Consider the following 20,215-nt stretch of genomic DNA (forward strand, 5'->3'; position numbering starts at 1 on the left):
CCACGAGAGCTCAGTGATGGTGGTGGTGGTGCCGGTTGGTGGGGGGGGATGCTGTGTCTGTATGGCTAAAGATGTATTACAGAGGCGGGCTGGTCTTAATGTAACTAGAGAGCTTCTGTGATCCACAAAGGGTGAAGACAGAGAGGGAGTAAGAGGAGGTACCCTGTGTATTTCCCAGCCACGCTCTCCCCAAGAGGAGGCCGCCGGGAACCCCTCTCTGATCCCCCCCCAACCTCCCTCCTGCGCAGCACACCAAGGAATGATGAAAAAAAATAATTCTGCAAAAAGGGTGAGTCGAATCGGTTCTTCTTTGGGGCACGGTGGGGTGGGGGAGGCTCCCGGATGTTTTGGGTAGGGGGGCTTATCTCTTGATTTCCAGTTGTTCGCTTTGCCTCTGCTCCCCCCGCCCTTGCCTTGCAAAAAAACCCCAACCCCAACCAGATCAAAACAAAACCAAACCCAGCACCCGTCTCTCCTTCTGTCCTACTGCCCAGCGCCTCTCCTTCCTCTTGCATTCGCCAGGAGATACTATTCGCCGTTTAGTGTGGAACGATGTAGGCAGGCAGTTTTCATTTTTGATCACAAGGAAACGATAAAATACGGAGACACCATCTATCTGTCGCTCTCCGTCTGCTCTGTGCCGTATGTGTGTGTCTGCTGTGCCCAGAGATCTTATCGCTGTCTATGAAGAAATCTTAAATACAAACCCATGCATAGATTTTGCTTCTAGGATTAATTGTTCATAAAAGGCTCAAAAATGCAATTTTCACTGCAGTAAAAAAATCAGCTAGTTAAATTCTCCCCAACACCCTCCTGTTCCTCTTTCCATGGGCAAACGTACGTTGTATGAGGCAAATATAACATAACAGCCTTTCTTATATAATGCACAGAGTGAAACCCTGCCTGCGATTTTTGCATCATTCCCTCGGTATTATTGTTGTTGCTTCATGTCTGCAGCAGAAAAATCTATGTAGAGTGAATCAAGCAAAGTACCTCGGTCCCAGCTTCGGTGGAGAGAGGGGCCGGCAGGAGGGGGAGGCGAAAGTTGGGCAGAGAGGGAGGGGGGGAGAAGAGGAGTGTAAAAGCAAGAATAATACCGTTTTCCCCCATTTTCTTCCCTCTCTCTTTGTGTTAGGGGCAACAGGATGGAAACCAGCAATCTGTGCAGCCAGAGAAGGTCGGCTGGGTGCGGAAATTTTGCGGGAAAGGCATTTTTAGGGAAATCTGGAAAAACCGTTATGTGGTTTTGAAGGGAGATCAGCTTTACATCTCAGAGAAAGAGGTAGGATCGGTTTCATTTTCCTTTCCCATCCCCCCCTTTCCTCCCCTTTGCATATGAAAAGCACACGCCGAGCAGCCCCAGCCTTTCCCCAGCGCCCCTGCCCAGCCATTGCCCCTCCATCGCCAGCCTGGGTTGAGGAGGTTTCTCGGGGGCTTCTCTTCTCCCCGAGTCGGCACCAGAGAAACCTGGCCTGGGTTGGTGTGTCAGCTCCAACAGCGACTCTCCCAGACAGCTCTGGCTGGGAGACATTTTCCCAGCACTGGACACATGAAAGGATTCACTTAGCAAGAGTTAAAACCCTCATCTTTCTTTCCGCCGCGGTGAAACAGCAATGCCAGCTTCCTTCTGTGCCTGTCCTCTGTCATTAAGTTCGACAGTGGTCTTGTTCCCAGCTGCTGCACTGCTCTATTTGGACATAACTGTGGTCTCCCAACTGGAATCGAGCCATTTACGGGTCCCTTATCTCTTGTATTTTTTCGCCCTGAACCACACCACAAGAGGACAACGGGGAAATTTAACCACGGATCCAACACCTTGTTGAAAAATGTGCCCCCCCTCCTTCCCCTTGTCTCCGCTCAACATCGGCTGCGGTTTGGGGTTTAATGTAGTGTTTACATTAGACTTAATTGGATGTGACTATCAGGCTGAGTGTTGCAGGCTCTGGCAGGCTGGGATCCGGCTGTCCTTGCACAGCCTCCCCCCTTAGTTTTTGTCTTGATAAATTCGTCAGGAAGAGATCCCCAGGCAACAGCACTCCTCCCTCTGATTACCCTTTAAAAACTCATCGCTAGCACTAGTGAGAGTTGTGCCCACAAGAAGAGGCACAGGGGCTGTTTGGAGTCAGGCTGGTGTTAGGACAGGGCATTTGGGGTAAAAATACAGATCTGGGTCTGGGTCTGGGTGGGTTTCCTCCTGTAAGTGGAGGTTACTCTCTGGCGGGCATTGCAGGGCGGTCTGCTGTTCAGATGCATGGCTACCTGACCCAGCTTTATCAGTTTAGGATCTGGAGAGGTAATAGGGTCCAGAGTGCCAGGCATAATTTGATTTAGAGGCTAATTGAATCATGGGGCATGGCAAAGTGCAGATGGATCAGGAGTTATTGGAACACAGAAATAGCCTAAAAGTGGACTGAAAGCCTAGGTAGCGCTTAGCTATGTGTTGGCATTTCACAGCTCACTCCCATCGATCTCTTCGCTGCTCCAGAACTGGAGAGAGACGCAGGTGTGGGAAATAATGTTGTCTGCAGGCTGGGGGTTCAGTGCCTTGGAAATGCTCAAGTAAAAAGACATAATAAGAGAAAGATTAGAGACTACAGACAACACTAGTGGTAATGAAACACTAAACCTATGATGAATCTATAGATAGATTTACAGATGGGGAAAGTTAGATGGAGAAATGGATGCGAGAGGTCACAGCGAGTGGTACAAATCTCCTTTGATTTGTGGTCCTTCCAAATTTTCCAGTAGTAACGCACACTGTATAGTGTGTATTTCCCAACAGCGGGCCTGCTTGTCTTGCATGACTCTTACAAGCAGCTCATGTACCTCTGGGGCCACAGATCAGAGTTTAGAAACTGCTAGACAGACAGATTACACGGCTGGAAGGATTTTACCTGCTGCCTCGTGTTCTACCAGCCTGGGTCAATGGCTCTTCTGTACTGGGGCCCCGATTCAAGGCGGCACTGAAGCATGTGCTTGAGGAGAAACATACACTTCAGCCCAGTTAACGGGGATCGAACTGGAGCTCATGCTTTTTGAGCCAGGACCTGGAAGAGAAGTAATCATGACCAAGTCCAAATGATAGGGGAGCTGCCTGCTCGGAACAGACTGCATCGGCTGTGCTGGCACAGTTGGAACTGCTGGGAAAGGATTGGGAATAGGCTGGACTAGGCGGCCCCGTAATGGTAAATTCACTGCAGGCTGGGCAGATGCTTAGCGGTGTTCGCAGAATGCTTTATGGTCCTTCAAGCAGGTGTGAAGGTGCAGTATCAGCGATGGGATTGAATAATACTGAAATTCACAGCTGAGTTAGCATGAGGTTGCGTACGTGGTTTTGGGGGGACTGGGAGACAAACACAGGAACTTTTCAGGGTCCCTCTCACCACCATTCAGCGGGGGAAGGAGTCATATGGGTGGGTAGAGGGAGAAACTTTGCCCCGCTGAAGCAAAGGCCGAACAAGGCAGCTGGGATTGTCACCGCACTGTTTCTGCGGGCGGGCTGGGAGGCCTGACTGCCGCCCAGGCTGCACTGGCCCCCTGAGCCCACGGGCTGCGGCCCAGATGCATTCTGCCTGAGCTTAGGACCTCCTCAGAGTACCTTCACTAGGGAGAGGGAAAGGACACTTCCAGAGAGCTATTCAGCGCCCATAAGCCCTGAGCAGCCTCTGGAAGTACCCATTACAGATACACTGTGGTGCCTGTGCTTCTAACGGGGGAGTGCTCGCAGGGGAGGCCAGCCCAGCGGCTGGGCTCCATGCTACAAGCTCCTCCAGAGCTGCTCTGTTTGGAGGATCCTCCCAGACCCTCTGTCTGCAGCCCAGACCTGCACAGCGGCTGTCCGGGACAGCAAAGCCATGCTGTGTGGCACAGTACACTCCTTTAAGCAGTGTGCGAACCCTCCCTTTGATGGGAAATACTCTGGATCTTGCCTGGGAAAACAAGAGTGTTTTCCAAAATCCTGGCCACCCTGAAGTCACCAGCTGGATTGCCACTGGCTGCAGTACCACTGGGATGTCCCGGACACCCAGCTCTGCCGGGTGGGTGGTTATGTCTCTCTGGTACCCCAACTGTTTACTGGAGAATAAACTAACAGCAAAGGCTCTACTTGGCTAAGGAGCAGGATAGCCTGCGCAAGAGAGAATGTATTCATACAGGAGTCAACAGCAGTGAAGATGTGCAGGAAAAAGATGTCTGTCTGTCTGTCCATCTATCCCTCCCAAATATGTCCAGGTAGCTACCGCTCAAATATCTGTGTGCTCTGAGCCCAGAAGAGGGACGAGGCTGTCAGAGGGGCCATGCGGGTGCTAGTTCTGAACAAGGACCACTTGTGTTTGTTTCAGGGAGCGTGCGTGTATTTCTTTACGGGGAAAAAATGAAGGCATGTGCAACTGAAGCAGCACTGTGGCTCTACGTGTATGAGTATGTGTGTGAAAGACCATAAATAACATGCAGCAGTGACTGCCTATGTCTTTATATGGAAGAATCTGTGGTTGTGTAGAAATGTGGTTACGGAGGTAACATCTGGCTGCCTGCATGTGCACTGAAGTGACTCTGTGTGCCTGCGGGATTGAAGAATACGCCTGTGTCACTGGGTCCGGCATCTCCGGGAATCTCAATATATGAGGCGGCTCCAGCCACCTGGCACGTGGTACCCTGCGCTGCCTGGCTGGGTGAGCACGCTTACGTGCGCGTGTATGGACGGAGGGCACACGTTCAGTGTGGCTGCCTGTCGCTTGTGCGTTTCCAAGACTTTCTGTTCAAAGACAGACGGGTCTTCTAACACACGGCGCAAGTTTTTGAGACTGACTGGACCTTTATTCCTTAGCAAAGCCAGGCCTTCACATACCAACAGGATCTGAGATCTGCCCTGGGAGGCCCGTAGCCAGCACTCCCTCCTGTCCACAGGTCTTAACGCGTGTTTCAGAGCTCTGCTCCCGGAGCACGAGGCTCCCTCTGCACGCTCGCTTTCCTGGCAGCAGGTGCCTGCAGCTCCCGCAAATAGCTTAATAAATTGGGATTTGTCAAGCAGAACAGGTCGGAGCCTCTTTTGTTTTTTCACACACCAGATTATGCCCAGTGGAGAAAATGGAGCCACTGCTGGGTTGTGCTGATGAGTTGTGTGAGAGGCTCTTCGCTGCTCTGGAGAAAGGCCTCTCCACTTGTGAATCCCTGCCACTGCCGCTGTGGCTGATGGGGCAGGCACTGGATGCAGCCAGAGAGAGAATTAAATAGTGGAAACCCTGAGGAAACGTGAATAGAAAACTCTAGTGGAAATAGCCACTAGACAGGTTGAATCTCAGTCCAATTTCTGCAGTGATTTGTCAATTGTCTGTTTCCACAAAAGATCAAAGTCCTTCTCTGCTATAAATTATTTTTGCTCCATCAAAGCCATCGGAGCAAGGTGGAATTTGGTGGATGGAGCTTACGAGTTAACTCTCATATTAACCTTGGTGTTTCTTGTCAGCTCCTCTTAAGCTCAGTGGCTGCTCTAGAACAGAAGGCAGGTTGTTTAGCGGGTAAAGCAGGACTCCCGGCCTCTCCCTGTCAGCTCAGAGCACCGCAGAAGAAGGGGTTAAATACCGGGACTCCTGGATGCTATCCTCAGTTCTGCCACGTACTCACTAAATGAATTCAAACCAGACATTTATTTACTTTTGCCTGAATTTCTCCATCTGGAAAGCAGGGCTAATAATACTCATCTCCCTAAGGCACAAGGTGCCTAGGAAGGGGGAATTGTATGTCACACACTGTGGAATCCCTTGGGAAAGATGTCAGCTCAGGGCAGATAATGATGTTGCACGAAGACAACGGCTCGGAGCTGAGCACTAGTCTGATATCTGGAAGGGCTGAACGGATAGGTTTCCAAAAGGCTAACTCCCACAGGCAGACCCAGACTACCAAATCCCATCAATAAAAAAAAGGGAATCTGTGTGCTTTTTCAGTTGCCTACCTAGGACCTGGGCTTGCAGGTTAGAGACTAGCCCCGATTCATTTTTGGTTAGGAGAAGGTGTGAACGTCTGATGGAAGCCTGGGCTTTCTCCCCGGCAGAAACCAAGTCTGTAAGGAGAGGAAATATATTTTATCAGACCAGCTGATATACCTGGAAAATGCAAACAGGGCTTTTGAGTTATTTTCTTTTATTAGGGCATCAACCTTTGGAAGCTGTGAAACCTGCTCTAACACCTAGAACCTTTTGGTCTTCCAACCATGCACCAAAATGGTAGCTGAGGCTTACAGACCCTGTTCAGCCAGGGACTCTGAGCTTGCACAGCGATCTGTACCCCTGCTGCAAGCCGAACTCTGTGAACTTACGCAAAAAAACCCTTCATTATTTAGCATTTGGTCATCAGCCAAAAAAAGCATTCAGGGCAGAAACATGCAAGACAAGATGTGCTGAAGTGAGCTGAGCTCTGCTAAGCAAAAGAACACCTTCTTCGTATCATTTTTGCATTCTTTCCCCTCGCTTTCCTCCACACCAGTTCCCTCCCTGCCTGCAAATTTCTGGTAATTGTTCTCTTGTTTCTAGCACAGCTTTGTTATTGCTTTGCACTTGGGAATAGCAGTCAGACTAACACAGACACAGCTGGGCTCCTACCACTTCCTGTCAGGAAGCCCAGGGCTGTCCAGACAGCATGAACGGACTCTGTGATGACGAGATGTTAATGAGGAAATGCTTCTCGGGGCTTCCTTAAGCCTTTTCTTGTTTGCTACCAAAAGCATCGACTCAATTAGCACAAGAGCACTTGAAAAGTAGTCTGTTCTCGCTCCTCATTTGTTACAGCACCATCAAACACTGCACAACGCTCTGCCTGGAAGGGGTGCGTGCGTGTGTGTACACATTCGAAGTCATGTCTAGAGCTCACATACATGGTTCATGCCTGTGATGGAGCCTGCAAAGTACTCATGGTGTTTCTGTGCACGTGCTGTTCACGTGCTTGGTGCTGTGACGATGCTTCATGGTGTGCATTTGCACTTGTTGAATGCCTCTGCGTACGGGGTGGCCATGTTTTCTGCCTCTGTGTCATGTCTGCAGTTGGTAAGTGAGGAAAATATATTGGTGTCCATTGCGTTCAACATGTACAAGGTGTAAATTGGAGCTGTGCAGTTACATATGTGTTAAGGGACAGTCGTAGTGCTACGTGTCAGTCTGGTGTGTAAACTCTGGGCTTTTGACTACGCAAGAGTAGTCTGTGACTGCATGGCTGGGACCTGCTGCCCCTTCCATACCTCTCCTGCTCTTACTCTTTTAAGCCGTCCTTTTCCCTCCCACCTTCCTTCTCCTGCTCAGCCAAGCTCTGTTCTACACTTTGCAGAGCAAGGTGAAAAGTTTCAGTGAAGTGTCAATGGCACCGTCCTGCACAGCCAGAGAGAGGGTCAAAGAACACTTAGGCGGAAACAACACACAGCCTGATTCCCTTTCCCTGCAACGAAGGTAGCTTGTGAGATGAGGCAGCACGGCTTTGGGATTCAAGTGCAGCACTGGGATGCAAAAGAGCTGGTTCCAGCACAGGGTGTTCTTCAGGGGCCAGTTGATTCTGAGAGACCTGTGTTTCTGGTAGCCTTGGCTGATGACTCTTTGGGGCAAAGGACTGAAGTAGATACAGCAAATTTCTGCCGCCATCCCCTCGTTAGCTCAGGGCAGCAATTTGGACATGAAAAGGCCTGGAAGGTCATGCTTATGCCCTTGAGCTACCGAGTTCATGGTGCAACCTCCCAGTCAGGATGCAGGTGTGCAGATGGGGAGGCAGTCTCTTGGAGCACTGCCATTTCTGTTCTACCGAGGTCCGGAGGCTCTGGCCGAAACCAGGGTCCTGCTGTGCCAGTGACTGCACAAACACTCTATCTATATCCCTGTCTTCTCTCCACACGTGCACCTTAACTGGTACTAGAGAAGGAAAAAGTGGACCATCTGCAGTGTCCCACTGTACACAGGCCATTTTACCCCGTGTCGACAGCATTTTGCAGGTCCCTCTTACTGTAATACCCGAAACTCTCCCAATGCTCCCTGTATTTCTTCTTCTAGTTCCCTTGCAGACCAGAACCGCACTGTTACCTCCCTTGTGCAGCCAGGGAACTGAGAAGAACAAGGAGCCAGTGACAGGACAGGATATTAAACTCAAATCTCCCCCGTCACCTGCCAGTCCCTCACCAGTGCTGCTTCCCGGCATTGCCAGAGCCGGTGTTGCACACATGCGTGGATTCCTATCTTAGCGACAGCCTGATTTTAGCTATGCTCTGCAGAAATTTCAGTCCCTTGCTAGATGGTAGAACTGCTTGGCTTGAGGAAGTGAAACTTTCATCTCAGCTTGAGAGGGGAACATGCTGGCTGATGCTGCCCCCGGGACTGCCCATGTTTGGATATTCAGCTTTACTGAGAATCTGTAGGTTTCTTGTTACACCCTGAGCCACCTTATGACCTCTTGAAAGTCTCGTGGATACGTTACACTTGGTGTCTCATGATTTTCTGTACCTTCCGCATTTGCTTTGAGCATGTCACATCTCAACAGGGAACTGCTCAGGCAAATCTCCACCAAACAAATCTGAGGAAAAGTGCAGAACTTTGCCTGGTGACTGAGTGACTGCCCTTCCGCTTCGCTCCTGGTTTGGCCCCAGAACACAGCCCTGATCTGAATCAAGGAGGTTCGGAGTTGTCGCAGGTGACAGCTTGATGAGGGAGGGAATTTTAACTCTCTGTCAGCAAGACATCCAAGGAGCAGTTAATTTAAATCACATTAGGGATCCTCCCATTGCCAGAATGCTGCGAAGGAGCATTCGCACAGGAGAAAACAGACCTTTGGAAGCATGACTAGCTGCAAGGCTAGAAATAAGCCCTACAAGCCTTTGAGAGAAGGTACTTTAGGTACCATGGCTGATGTTCTGACCCACTACGTGTCCACAGGATCACCACATCCCACAGGCACGGGGAGTGCCGTCGTGGCTGGCGTCCCTTCGGGCTGACCCTGCTGGGGCAGCAGCTGCGGGGGCGAGGCGTGTGAGGAATGCAGCTCCCCTCCTTGAACTTTAGCAACGCGCCAGCAATGTCAGCCTCAGCACATCTCGCCGCTGACTGCAGGCCCAGATTAGCCAGTGGCTGCACGGCTGTCTGCGGTGTAGCTACACCCCAAGCAGTGGCAGCTGTCGTTGCGAGTGCGGGGGACTGCGTGGTCTAATGGCTCCAGGGTCTAACGTACCCTGCTTTAGGGACCTGGCTTTGTCTTTGGTGATGGGGGACACTTTGGGTTCCTTCTCTGTGCCTCGGTTTCCCTTACCTTGCCTGGCCTACTTGGAGTGTGGAAGCATTTCTGGGAGGATGGGGAGGAGCCAGGCTGAACCCCAGGATAAGAAAATTGTTTTCTCTGCCTAGGACAGGTGCAATACGGATAGCAAAGCCAGCAGACAGCCACGGCAGCGATTGCTGGGATTTATTTACCTTAACCCTTTAAATCCAGAGCTTTCCTGCAGGGCAAGGAGTGCAGGACCTACCTGCCCATGAGGCTCTGAGATCCGTCAGCTCGCTGCATGCCAGGCACTCAGCAAGTGTGAGGAAGGAAAGACCTGCTGGCCACCTCCCAGCTAGGAATTATTTTTCCAAAATCAACCATCCAGGCCTCTCCCTTCCTAGCACATTAAGCCAAGCGGTCCCTGATTCCTCTCAGCTTCAAACTACAGTGTGGGAGACCTTAAGAAAGGCTAGTGAAAGCAGCAGGATCCAAAAAATACCCACATTGCAGAGCCCCAGCTGCTTCACAGGCAGGTGTGCAGACCTGTGCAGTGGACAGGAGGGGATGCGTCGCTCCAGACAGGGAAGCTTTTTCTTGACTCCCTAAGAGGAGTTGTAGAAAAGAGGGACTGACAGGCCCTGGAGAGCCTGTTTAAAGCTGTCTTCCCTGCAAGTTAGAGAGCAAGAGACAAACTGCCTGGGGATGGGGAACCAGACTGAAGACTATTCAGAGGAGATGCTCAGCCCTTCCCAGAACTCAGACCTTTTCTTAAAGAGTTTCGAGTTCAGCATCTGAGACTAAAAATCACCCCTCGCTTTCAAAAATCTGTGCTCAATCTATATTCAGCAACAAAGAAGAAAACAAACAAGCAAACGTAATGATCGTAGTAAATCTCCACCACCAGGATTAACTCCTCACTCAGAGCAGCCTGGGTGCATGACGAGCTGTGGTAGGTCACCCTGACATAAATGAAGATCAATGCTGCTATGCTGCCCCTGCCATTCCCCTTACAAACCACACTGGGTGACAGAGAAATCGCACTTCATTCCCTCCTACTGAGAACTGACACCTGAGGCTACTTCCTCCCAAGGGTCTCCAAAACGTTACCCAAAGACCTGTGTGTTGCCTGGGTGCCGGGAGCACATCAAGCGAAATTCTCCGCTGGTGAAACCTGAAAGATTTTATTTGCATGGCTCCAATCTCTCTGAAAATGTGGAGAAGGGTAGACACCCTGCAAGCTTGTTACCGACTTCCTATCGACGTAGATGACCAGGATTTAGGCTTTGCTGACCATCTGGTTCCAGCAGTTTTGTGGGTCTTTAAGGGTTGCTTTTCTCTTTTTTTTTTTACAGAGGATGGGCTGCATGACTATCCTCAGCCTCTGAGCCCTCATCCTCTCCTGCCTCTGAGGTTGCTCTGTTCTCTAATTCATGCCCACCACCTCCCTCTTTTTGGCCTCAGTAGCCTTCCACAAAGGACAAAAGAGCTGGCTGGTACTTTTGAAGTTTGCTTTTCACCTTCCTTCTCTCTAGTTTCACTATTTACACACTGAATGCTCTATTATTTTGCTCTGCCTGCATGTCTCAGTGCGGGAGAGAGGGGAGAAATCAGTTGGCAATGCCCCTTGTGAGACAAGACTTCTGTCCTTCCCATGCCCCGTGAAATCACTGCCACTGCATCACCGCAACGGAGCCCATTTCAGGCTGATGCTGAGACCTCTTCCCACCATGAAGGCAGAACAAAGCCACGTTCAAATGACTAAATTACAGCCCCATTCACTTATGGCCTCATTATACTACCAGGGCTGTGTACCAGAGGGAATCAATTCAAAGTGAGCGCAAACCTGCCTTTCCTCCCTGTGCTGCAGCTCTGGCTGAAGGGCAGACATACCCTTAGGCACCTGTATCCACGCGTGCACCCACCCCCACAAAATACCTGTGGGGGGCTGAACCTGGCCACCTTGTCTGAAATTTAGAAATGGGGCCCCAACATCATCTTTTTAAGGCAATGTTCCTTATTCTCTGTTCTTAAGCATTTTATAACCCGTCTACACACACATACGGCACTTTGGTGAAAGTGATACATCGTCTGTGCAGCAGGGTCTCCTGTGTGTGTCATGGGAAGACAAGCGCGGTGTTAGAGCCCTGGCACTTGTCAGTCCCAGTCTTTTAAAGGACCAGCTACACCCGAAGGGTATTTATCTGAACCAATTACACCCGTCCTTTCTGCAGCCTCCTGTAGATATTCCTAGAGGCAAGGTATTTGAGTCCCGGCCCCCATGAGTTCACAGTGCAGGCTCTGCGTGTCTGAGAAAGGAGGGAAGGGCTGGGGAAGTCCCAGTGACCTACATGAGCAAACATCTGGAGTAAGGACTTGTGCCTCAGCTGCTGTGCACAGCTCGGGGCTCAGGGGGGATCGGCTTTTCCTGCTGCAAAAGAATAGGGCTGAATTCAGCCAAGATTCTTGGAAAGAGGTGGATTGTAAGATGGTAGTGGGAGGAGATAAAAGCCAATTAGAAATGCATGGGGAGGATATATAGATAGACATTATCTGCGAGAGACACTTCTGTATCTGTTCATAACAGCCCATACACAGTGGCTGTTGTTATGAGCAGAAATAAGCAATAGCTTCTGGGGCTTCAAGAATAGCTGTGTACGGTGTCTGCCTCCTAGTTCTTGAAGACAAACTTGGGGGATAGAAGGAAAAAGGATAGAGGGGGAACTGCAGTCATTATGCAAGGCCAGATGGTCAGTTTATCTGTGTGTCCAGTTAGAAAGCTGGTTACAGCATTTTAGTCAGCCTCTTTGTTTAAATTCAATTGAAAAAATCATGGGGAATTCCTTCGGTGCTTCCCAAAACTAGGGAGGAAACATATTAAATGGGGTGGAGTCCTTTCAAGAAATCCAACAGCTAAGACCTCATCACCGTCTGCCTTTCCGGCACCTGAGTTACTCGAACTCCACTGCAGATCCCAGCCTGTAAAGACCCTGGCTGGAGTCGGATTAAGCAGATTGACATGGATTTGAGCCTGCTACAGTTCTGTCCTTAGCAGACAGGCAAAACCAAGTTCTCTCCCATCCCAGTTACCTACATTCCTCATGTTTACCATGGAAAGAGTAGAGCTGCCCTGCTGTAGGAGTGGGATGTGAGGATAGCCCATTAAAGATAGCAATGAAAAGGAAGGCCGTACAAAACTAAAGGGGGCCAGGCAGAAGACAGACTGCGCATTCTCTTCTTTGCTCCAAGAGTCCCCCGAGTGACGGCACCTTCAGGTCAGGGGTCTGTCTGTCATGGGACAGTATCAAGAACCCTGGCTTCCTTCCCAGCTCAGCCACAGCCTTCACGACCCTGTGCAAGTCATATCTTTAATTTAAGCCTCTGCGATATTTATCTATAGCTGTGTGCCTGCCACACCATGACTAATAGAGAAAGTGTTGAGGAATAGACCAGGAAAAAGTGAGATCTTGTAAAAGCTGCAAAGTGGCCACTTGATGACTTTCTAAAGGACAACCAAGAAGTGCTTCTGTCAGTGAAGGCCAAGCCCTAGCACTCTCTACCTTCTTGAAACCTTCCATCAATCCCCTGGCTGCCGAAGGTCTCTGGGAGCCCGGCCAGCCACCCAGCAGTGAAAGCCCGGCAAGCAGCTGCCAAAACAAACCCCATGATCTGGGCAGTCACCGGTGCCTAGATGAATTCTGCCCATAGCCCCTTCACATGGGATGAGGCTCAGCAGCGGGGGAGAGCAGCACACGCATCGTGTCAGTAATCTGGGACTGGATGTGCTTCATCCACCCCCCAAATCAGCTGTCAGCACAGGCTTCAGTAATACCACCAGGTTAAAAATAGGAAGTGCTAATCTTTATCCCTCAAACTTTTGTTATGCTGTCTCCAGAAAAGCAACAAGCGCTAATATGATTGCCCCTTTTAATCAGCAGATGAAAGTCCACCTCCTCCCAGCATCTCCTGCCTCCGCATGAACCTCCTTCTAGCAGACAGGGTCCTCTCCCTGCTGCTGGAACAAATCCTATTCATTTTGAGGGTCCACAAGCATAAGCACAGGGAAAAGTCTGATCACACCTGCATGTCAGTTCAGCCTAGCCCCCGTAACTTTGGGGGTGGGAGAGGCAGTTAAATCCCTAAAGAATCTGTAGCAAAGCAGGAATTAACCTAGGAGACTGTGATTTTCAAGTTATCCTTCTAAAAATGTCCCCCTCGTTCCAGAAGAGACTCGAGTCAAAACTATCATGTTGAAAATCTCTGCTTCTCCCTCCCAAAACCAAGTGTAGCGCTTCCCAGCTCATAGTTCCATCACTGTATTTGTGCCCCAAGGAGGAAGACTCTTGCAGAATGTTTCAGTGACCACGTAACACACCAGAGGCTCCAGCACACGTTCTGTACATTCAAACCCCCTGTGCAGACAGCAGCTCCAGCCAGCACCCCCCTGGCTTGGAGCAGCAGCCCTGTTACTGCCTCTCTGCCTGACATCTGCAAGCCTGTAATTTCATTTTTGTTTTGCAGGTAAAAGATGAAAAAAACATACAGGAAATGTTTGACCTGAGTGATTACGAGAAATGTGAAGAGCTCAGGAAGTCCAAAAGCAGAAGCAAAAAGAACCACAGCAAATTTACCCTCACCCACTCCAGACAGCCTGGAAACACGGTACGCTTTGCTCTCAAGCACGCAGTCAGCCCGAGAAAGCCGTTAGCTCTTGGTGCAGGCCAGGCTGCCTCTCAGTTACCTGCTACAGGCCTGAGGGCTTGACACAGGGGGGTGAAACTGGATAGGCTGAGTTGTGTAGGAGTCCAGATCATGTCTCGTGGTTTAAAATATGTGAACGTCCATTCACCACGCCAGGACTGAGAGCAACACTGAGAGATGGAGAGAGAAGCAGGGTTTCTGCTAGGAGAGGACTCGGTGCACTAAGTAAATATGACCAAGCACTTAGCTCTGGATCCATTTACCAGAGAGTATTCTGACTTTAGGAAAGAAAGGTATCAGAACAGCTGCCAGGAGCAAGGAGAAAGCCATTTGACTGCTGCCGCTCCCGGCAGCTGTGGTTTAGCGGACTGCAGTTGTTTATTCATGGGGGAGACAGGGAAGAGCTGATGGTCCTTGGGTTTGCCGCCCAGATTTGGGCAGCATCAAAAGAGCTATACGGGAACTTGTCCCAGGAGTACTTTCTGCCCAGAGGAAAGCTAAAAAGTGCCGGAATGGGGGCGGGGGCACTGCTACCTCAGAGCAGGACTTTCCATCAGGTCTCAGTCGCCACTGCAAAGAGAGCCAGTCTCTAACTGCAAGCTGTCTCTGGCACAGATGCACCCACCCACAGCCACGCACATGAGATGGATTTATACTATTCATTCTGACTTGTTTCAGCAGACCAAGCTTGCCCGCCCCACACTTTGATAATGATTGTGTAACACCATGAAATGCGAAAAGGGAAGAAGAGGGGAAAATGGAAAGCGGCTACACGTCCGCAAGCGCACTGAGCAATGGAAAGAATTGAACAAAATGCTGTGGAGGCTAAAACTCATTTCTACTGAGTATCTAACTTAAAAAAAACCCTAAGGATCCTGGATCCCCTCTACAGGCCATATTTTCAGAACTGCTCTGCCCTCAGTGTGCATCTGACATATCAAAGTATGGAAAATCCAGCTCCTTCTGTGGGTACCTACCGTAGCTACTTGTCAAAGTCTGAGGTGGCAACAGATAAATCGCATGTGAGGAGCAGATGCACAAAAAGGCTGCATCATTGTTTGATGAGGGCAAAATCTAGGATGGTGTGTGGGAAGGCAAAGAGGGGGAAGGAGAAACTGCAGCCACGAGGGAAGTAAATATGGTACACAGCTTTTGGTTTGAAAAGCTGGGTACTGTGAGGAATCATGGTCTGCTTTGCAAAGGGCTGCCAAGAAGCAGAGAGGGCAGGTGCAGTGTGTGGCAGACCAGTGCCATTTTGCAGGACTGGAGGATCAGGTCTGCTTTGCATTTTCCCACTAAGGCAAGCCAGCTGTAAAGGCTGTGTAGCTTTTCTGTGGGCAGGGACAGTGTGAAAGCATCTCTGTATGAGTTTAGTCACTGGCACTGACCTGAATTCTCTCTTTTGTAGGCACCAAATCTGATCTTCCTGGCTGTGAGTCCAGAAGAGAAAGAGTCCTGGATTAATGCCCTCAACTCTGCAATCACACGTGCTAAAAACCGCATCTTAGATGAGGTGAGCAGGACTCTGAGGGCCGGACCCAGGCTCTGTTGTCTCACCTTTAATCTTGGGTGAAGATTTTAGACTGCTGGAGACAGCAGCAGCCCCTCCTACCCTCTCCATTTCCTATTTAAAAGGAGTGCAAAGCCATTGTGTTTTTATGGACTGCACTCAAACACAGCCACCAACACCTATAGAGTGGGCTCTTCTGAAGGTCTGGGACAGTTTGATCCTCCCAGCCTTGGGATTAATACGCAGCACTGATTGCAAAGCAATGGCAAGGGGCAGCTGCCAAGGCTCTGTCCCCTCCCTGGCACACCCGGCCCCAGTGAGATGCCTTCACTTTGGAGCCCAGCCCTGCCTCGCGCAGGGGTGGTGGGACTATGTTTGGAATGGTTTCCCAGGGCTTTGGAGAGTCTTTCCTTGCTGCTCCTGGGTGATCACGCAGTGTGCTTATGTTTGCAAAGGAGCTTTAAGTAGTGCAACTGAATTAAGGAATTAACTGAAAACCAATATAGTCCCATGCTATCTTCAGAGCACCCTAATAGCATGGCACCATCTGTCAACCCACCTCAGTCCATCCCGCCAACCCCTCCCCTCTCAATCACCATCTCCAAGAGACAGGCCCATTTCCACAGCTTTGGCTGAAGGAAGGGCACTTACTGGGCATTTAAACTTTGCAGATCCTTTCCTACTGTTCAAGGGTCAAACCAGGAATGTTTGTGCCTTCTCAGCACTGTGTGGCACATATATTTCTGTCAAGACAAGTCACGCTCTCCACGTAGTGAAAAAAGAAGGGACAACCAGAGAGATGAGGCATCAGTGCACTGTGGGACAGCAATAGGAGGACCCTGGAACAGGATATCCCTGCCTGCTTGAGAACACGTCCGCACAAAGCGTAACTAGCATAGCTCCTACTGCTTCCAAAGTGGCAGCATTATTGCTGCATGAAACTCCCAAAGTAACTACCACAATTATGCAAAGCAGCTTCTACTAGAAAAAAGAACAAAGCAACATCAGTTCAGCCTCCTCCTGGAGACAAAGTGTACATTTACAACCGCAGCTGAGCTGACAGAGGCCAGGTTTAGATCAGTATGAGCATTCCCACATAGTTTATTCCGGTGTGAATGATAACTACCTTGAGAAGGCTGTGCCCCTCACTACCAGGGCTGCAGTTTGAAAGAGCATTTCAATGCTGTCTCACATTAATGCTTCCTGACAACTATTCTTCAGTTTAGATCTGTCTCAGATCTACCTCATCCACATTCAACTTACCGCAATACAGGCGGCCCACTGCTGTGATGCTGTTTGTTCTCACGGATGGCAACGCAAAACCCTGTAGTGAAGGAAAATGAAGGTCAGACCATCGGAAAAGCTTTAGAGCAGAAAGCAGTATAACAAACAATGGTATAGATTGCTTCAAGGAGAGTGTCACTAAAATCTTTACAAACAGATTCAACAGATAATTGTCAGGAATGACTTAAGTAGATCTGATCCCATCAAGGCGCAGAAGGGAGAGACTAGGGGAACACTCTAAGACTCTTCTTAGGCTGGATTCCCACACCCCATTCCCTGCTGCCTCTACCTGCAAATCTCCTTCTGTGCATCCTTGTAAGCACTTGGATCAGCGAGTCCCACCTACAAGTCTTGGACCAGTGATGGCCCTTGGGACCAGTATGTTGTCGACACTGGCAGGCAGGTTTTACAAATCTACCAGTCTGTGTGTGCCTGGGCACACTCACTGGGGAGGGTGTTACAGACTGTAGCCATCCAGTGGTGATGGCCCTTGGGACCAGTATGTTGTCAACACTGGCAGGCAGGTTTTACAAACCTACCAGTCTGTGTGTGCCTGGGCACATTCACTGAGGAGGGTGTTACAGACTGTAGCCATCCAGTAACACCAGGCGGTCAGACTGTGCTCCCAGACGCAATCCTGGCACAGCTCGGGAGCCAGAGGAGTCCAGCACATCAGGAATGCATTGCTTTCCTCATTCCAGCTCAGCAGTAGGTTTGGTTCAGGTGGTGATCACGGCTCTCCTCCTGTTCAGCAAACATTTGCACTACAGAACTGCAAACTCTCTATTCGAGTTCAGGATTCACTGTTTGCAACCCAAGCTTCTGCCTGCTGAGCACTCCTGCCTGACAGCCTTTAGCGAAGGATCCTGGCCCAGAGGTATGTGGGAGAAGTTCACCCTCAGCATATGGCCAGGTCACAACAGAAAGGGAATCCTGGAGGAATAAATGATCTGCCACAGTGCATCTGGCTGATTACAGCTACAGAAACTCGGAATGGCTCATATTTCCTGTGCTCCCAGATGTTCACTAGCCTTTGTCATCCCTTTAGGTTACTGTCGAAGAAGACAGCTACCTCGCCCACCCAACACGTGACAGAGCAAAAATACAGCACTCCCGACGCCCTCCAACACGGGGACATTTGATGGCTGTGGTACGTATAACAAATTCCAGACGCCTGTTTACGTAAAATTCCCTTGTAACTATCATTTATAAGTAAATGCAAGAAGACCTGGTGTTTGAGCTCTGGCCTGAACTGAAAATTGTCATAAGACCCAGGGCTGTCCTGGGTTATCAGATCTAGTCCTCCGTTCTTGTAGACCATTTGCACATCGCATTGTGCAAACCCTTTTGCAAAGTGGTAGCTTGCCACCACCGACACCCATTTTCCTGATGCTGAAAATGAAATGTTCCTTCAAGTTCCTGACGGAGAATAGCCATGCGGCTGTGGAACTCAGTCATGGGTTAGCACAGATGGCTTGTCCAAGGCCGTTCAGCTGATCTGCATCTCAGCTAGAACCATGAACCCAGCATGTCTGGGGCTCTGTCAGTAGGTCACACTTGCTAGTATTCCTGGTCCGTCTTTGCATCCCAGCGCAGGTGATGCATATCTTCGGTATAAGAGACACTCAGAAGTAGCGCACAGCCATGCCTCTTCCTGTGACAACACAGCTCTTCTTTGTCTGTTTCTTCAGGCATCTACCTCAACCTCTGATGGCATGCTGACACTCGACCTGATCCAGGAGGAAGACCCCTCTCCGGAGGATCACAGCACCTGCGAAGAGAGTTTCCGGGTGGATCTGGATAAGTCAGTGGCACATCTTACTGCTGGCCGGCGCCGGTCAGACTCGGAGAACGTCAAGTCATCAGAGAAAGGCCGGACAGGGAGCCTCCCGAGGCGGGAGGTAACCTCATGGGACAGAGCTGGGCAGCGCAATGACTCCTTTGACAAAGGGACCATGTACACACCACAGGTCCCCAAAAAGCTTTCGCACTCAGAAAAGAATAAATGTGCCTCCATGGAAGAAATTCTGTCTCGACGGGACTCTTCCACGCACCGGGCGGTGCTGAGGAGGGGGCTGGAGGCTCAGTTTGCCTCAGCAGAACCAGAGCAGCTGTCCCGGATACAAGAACTGGTTGCACTGAAACTGGAAAAAACTCAGGAACTGCTGACAGAGGTGAAGGGCTACGGTGAAGGCAAGAGAAAGACCAAGGATTCCAACACCAGCACCACCACCACCACTTCTTCTTCCTCATCATCTTCCAGGTCGGACTCTGAAAGGATCCTGCAGGAATCTGAGAGGTTGCTGGGGGAGGCTTCCTCCACCTGGAGCCAAGCCAAGAGGGTGCTGCAGGAGATCAAAGAGTTGAGGGACCTGTACAAACAGTTTGAACTGCAGCAGTCGGACTCAAAACCCAAACAGAGCTCACAGTCTCAGTACAGGAAGAGCATGATGTGAAGGCAAGCCTTGGGATTGGGAGGGAGGGACCGGGGGGGGCGGCCATTTGGTCTTTTTTTAATTATTATTATTTACAGTGTTCAAAAGAGTGAAAAGGTGCCTGTTCTCACCCAAATTTTGCTTCCCAAAGCTTGAACCCTTCCTTTCCTCCATCATATCCCCTGACGAAACAACCCTGTGTTCCAATAAATTCAGTTACAGTTTATACCTCCTTTTTTAAAGAGCACCCTTTGCACCGCAAGCCCCCAACTTCTGCTTAGAGGATGGAAGAAAGCACCAGTTCCTAGAAAATGCCCCTGCATGCCTGGAGCAGCACGTGCATAACAATGGGGACAGATGCTCTTGCGCTGTATAAGCCCTGGCTTTGCTGCTCTAACGTCTGAGCTGTATTCTGCATTACAGCTCCTTGACCAAGAGTCTCATCTTGTTCCCTCGCTGTCCTCTTGGAAATAAATGACAAAAAAAGGTGTCCGTCCCAGCCAATGCTTGGAAGTCCCCATTATCCAGGAACTGTCTTGAAGATGCTTGGAATTCAGGCTGACCTCAAGTTTTACGCGAGTCATCAGAGGCACTCGCTGGACTGCAGCTAGCGGGGTTCTGTCCTGGCACAGGTCCCTGTTGTGAACTCCTGGGGTCGGCAGCTGTTATTCTTGTGGTACATATACAGCCCTCCAGAAGGAGGGCAACAGGTATGCAATCTGTGTTCAAACTAATCCTGTCTGTCCGATGATGCTTTACAGAACCCCCTTGGCCCTGTGCAATGGGAGTTAGCAGCTATATGTCTTCCTTTCTGTGCAAATAGAGGATCAAAGCCTTGAATCTAACAGACAGCCCATATGGGTTGTTTGGGGTTTGTTTTCTGGCTTTTCCATTTTCATTCCATTTTTTTTTTCCTTTTCTTTGAGCTGAGGGGAAATGGAAAAATCAGGGTTGTGTACAGGCAGCAGCCAAAAGTAGTTTTGGTAGGTTTGATTCTGTTCTCTCATGCGTGCAGAGGCTCGGTCTCTGCCAGTCAGACTGCAACAGATAGTTGCTCCCCTAAGAT

At 50.0% G+C, this 20,215-nt stretch overlaps 1 protein-coding gene across 1 annotated transcript; it reads left to right on the forward strand.

Annotated features, from left to right (window-relative positions):
* Positions 1-202: 202 nt before the first annotated feature.
* On the forward strand, positions 203-19,375 carry PLEKHO1 (pleckstrin homology domain containing, family O member 1). Its single transcript, XM_009584552.1, has 6 exons — positions 203-289; positions 1,136-1,282; positions 13,741-13,881; positions 15,329-15,433; positions 17,763-17,864; positions 18,406-19,375. Exons 1-6 carry the CDS (start codon positions 260-262, stop codon positions 19,168-19,170), a joined length of 1,290 nt encoding a protein of 429 aa, XP_009582847.1. The 5' UTR covers positions 203-259; the 3' UTR covers positions 19,171-19,375.
* The last annotated feature ends 840 nt before the right edge of the window (positions 19,376-20,215 follow it).

Source organism: Fulmarus glacialis, unplaced genomic scaffold (genome assembly GCF_000690835.1).
Source record: "Fulmarus glacialis isolate BGI_N327 unplaced genomic scaffold, ASM69083v1 scaffold9729, whole genome shotgun sequence".
NCBI lineage: Eukaryota > Metazoa > Chordata > Aves > Procellariiformes > Procellariidae > Fulmarus > Fulmarus glacialis.

Bases quoted from the DNA above. Each gene is read 5' to 3' on its own strand.
- PLEKHO1 (XM_009584552.1), top strand. From the start codon at position 260: ATGATGAAAAAAAATAATTCTGCAAAAAGG. The intron at 290-1,135 runs GTGAGTCGAATC...TCTTTGTGTTAG, and splicing joins AAAATAATTCTGCAAAAAGG to GGGCAACAGGATGGAAACCA. The intron at 13,882-15,328 runs GTACGCTTTGCT...TCTCTTTTGTAG, and splicing joins CCAGACAGCCTGGAAACACG to GCACCAAATCTGATCTTCCT.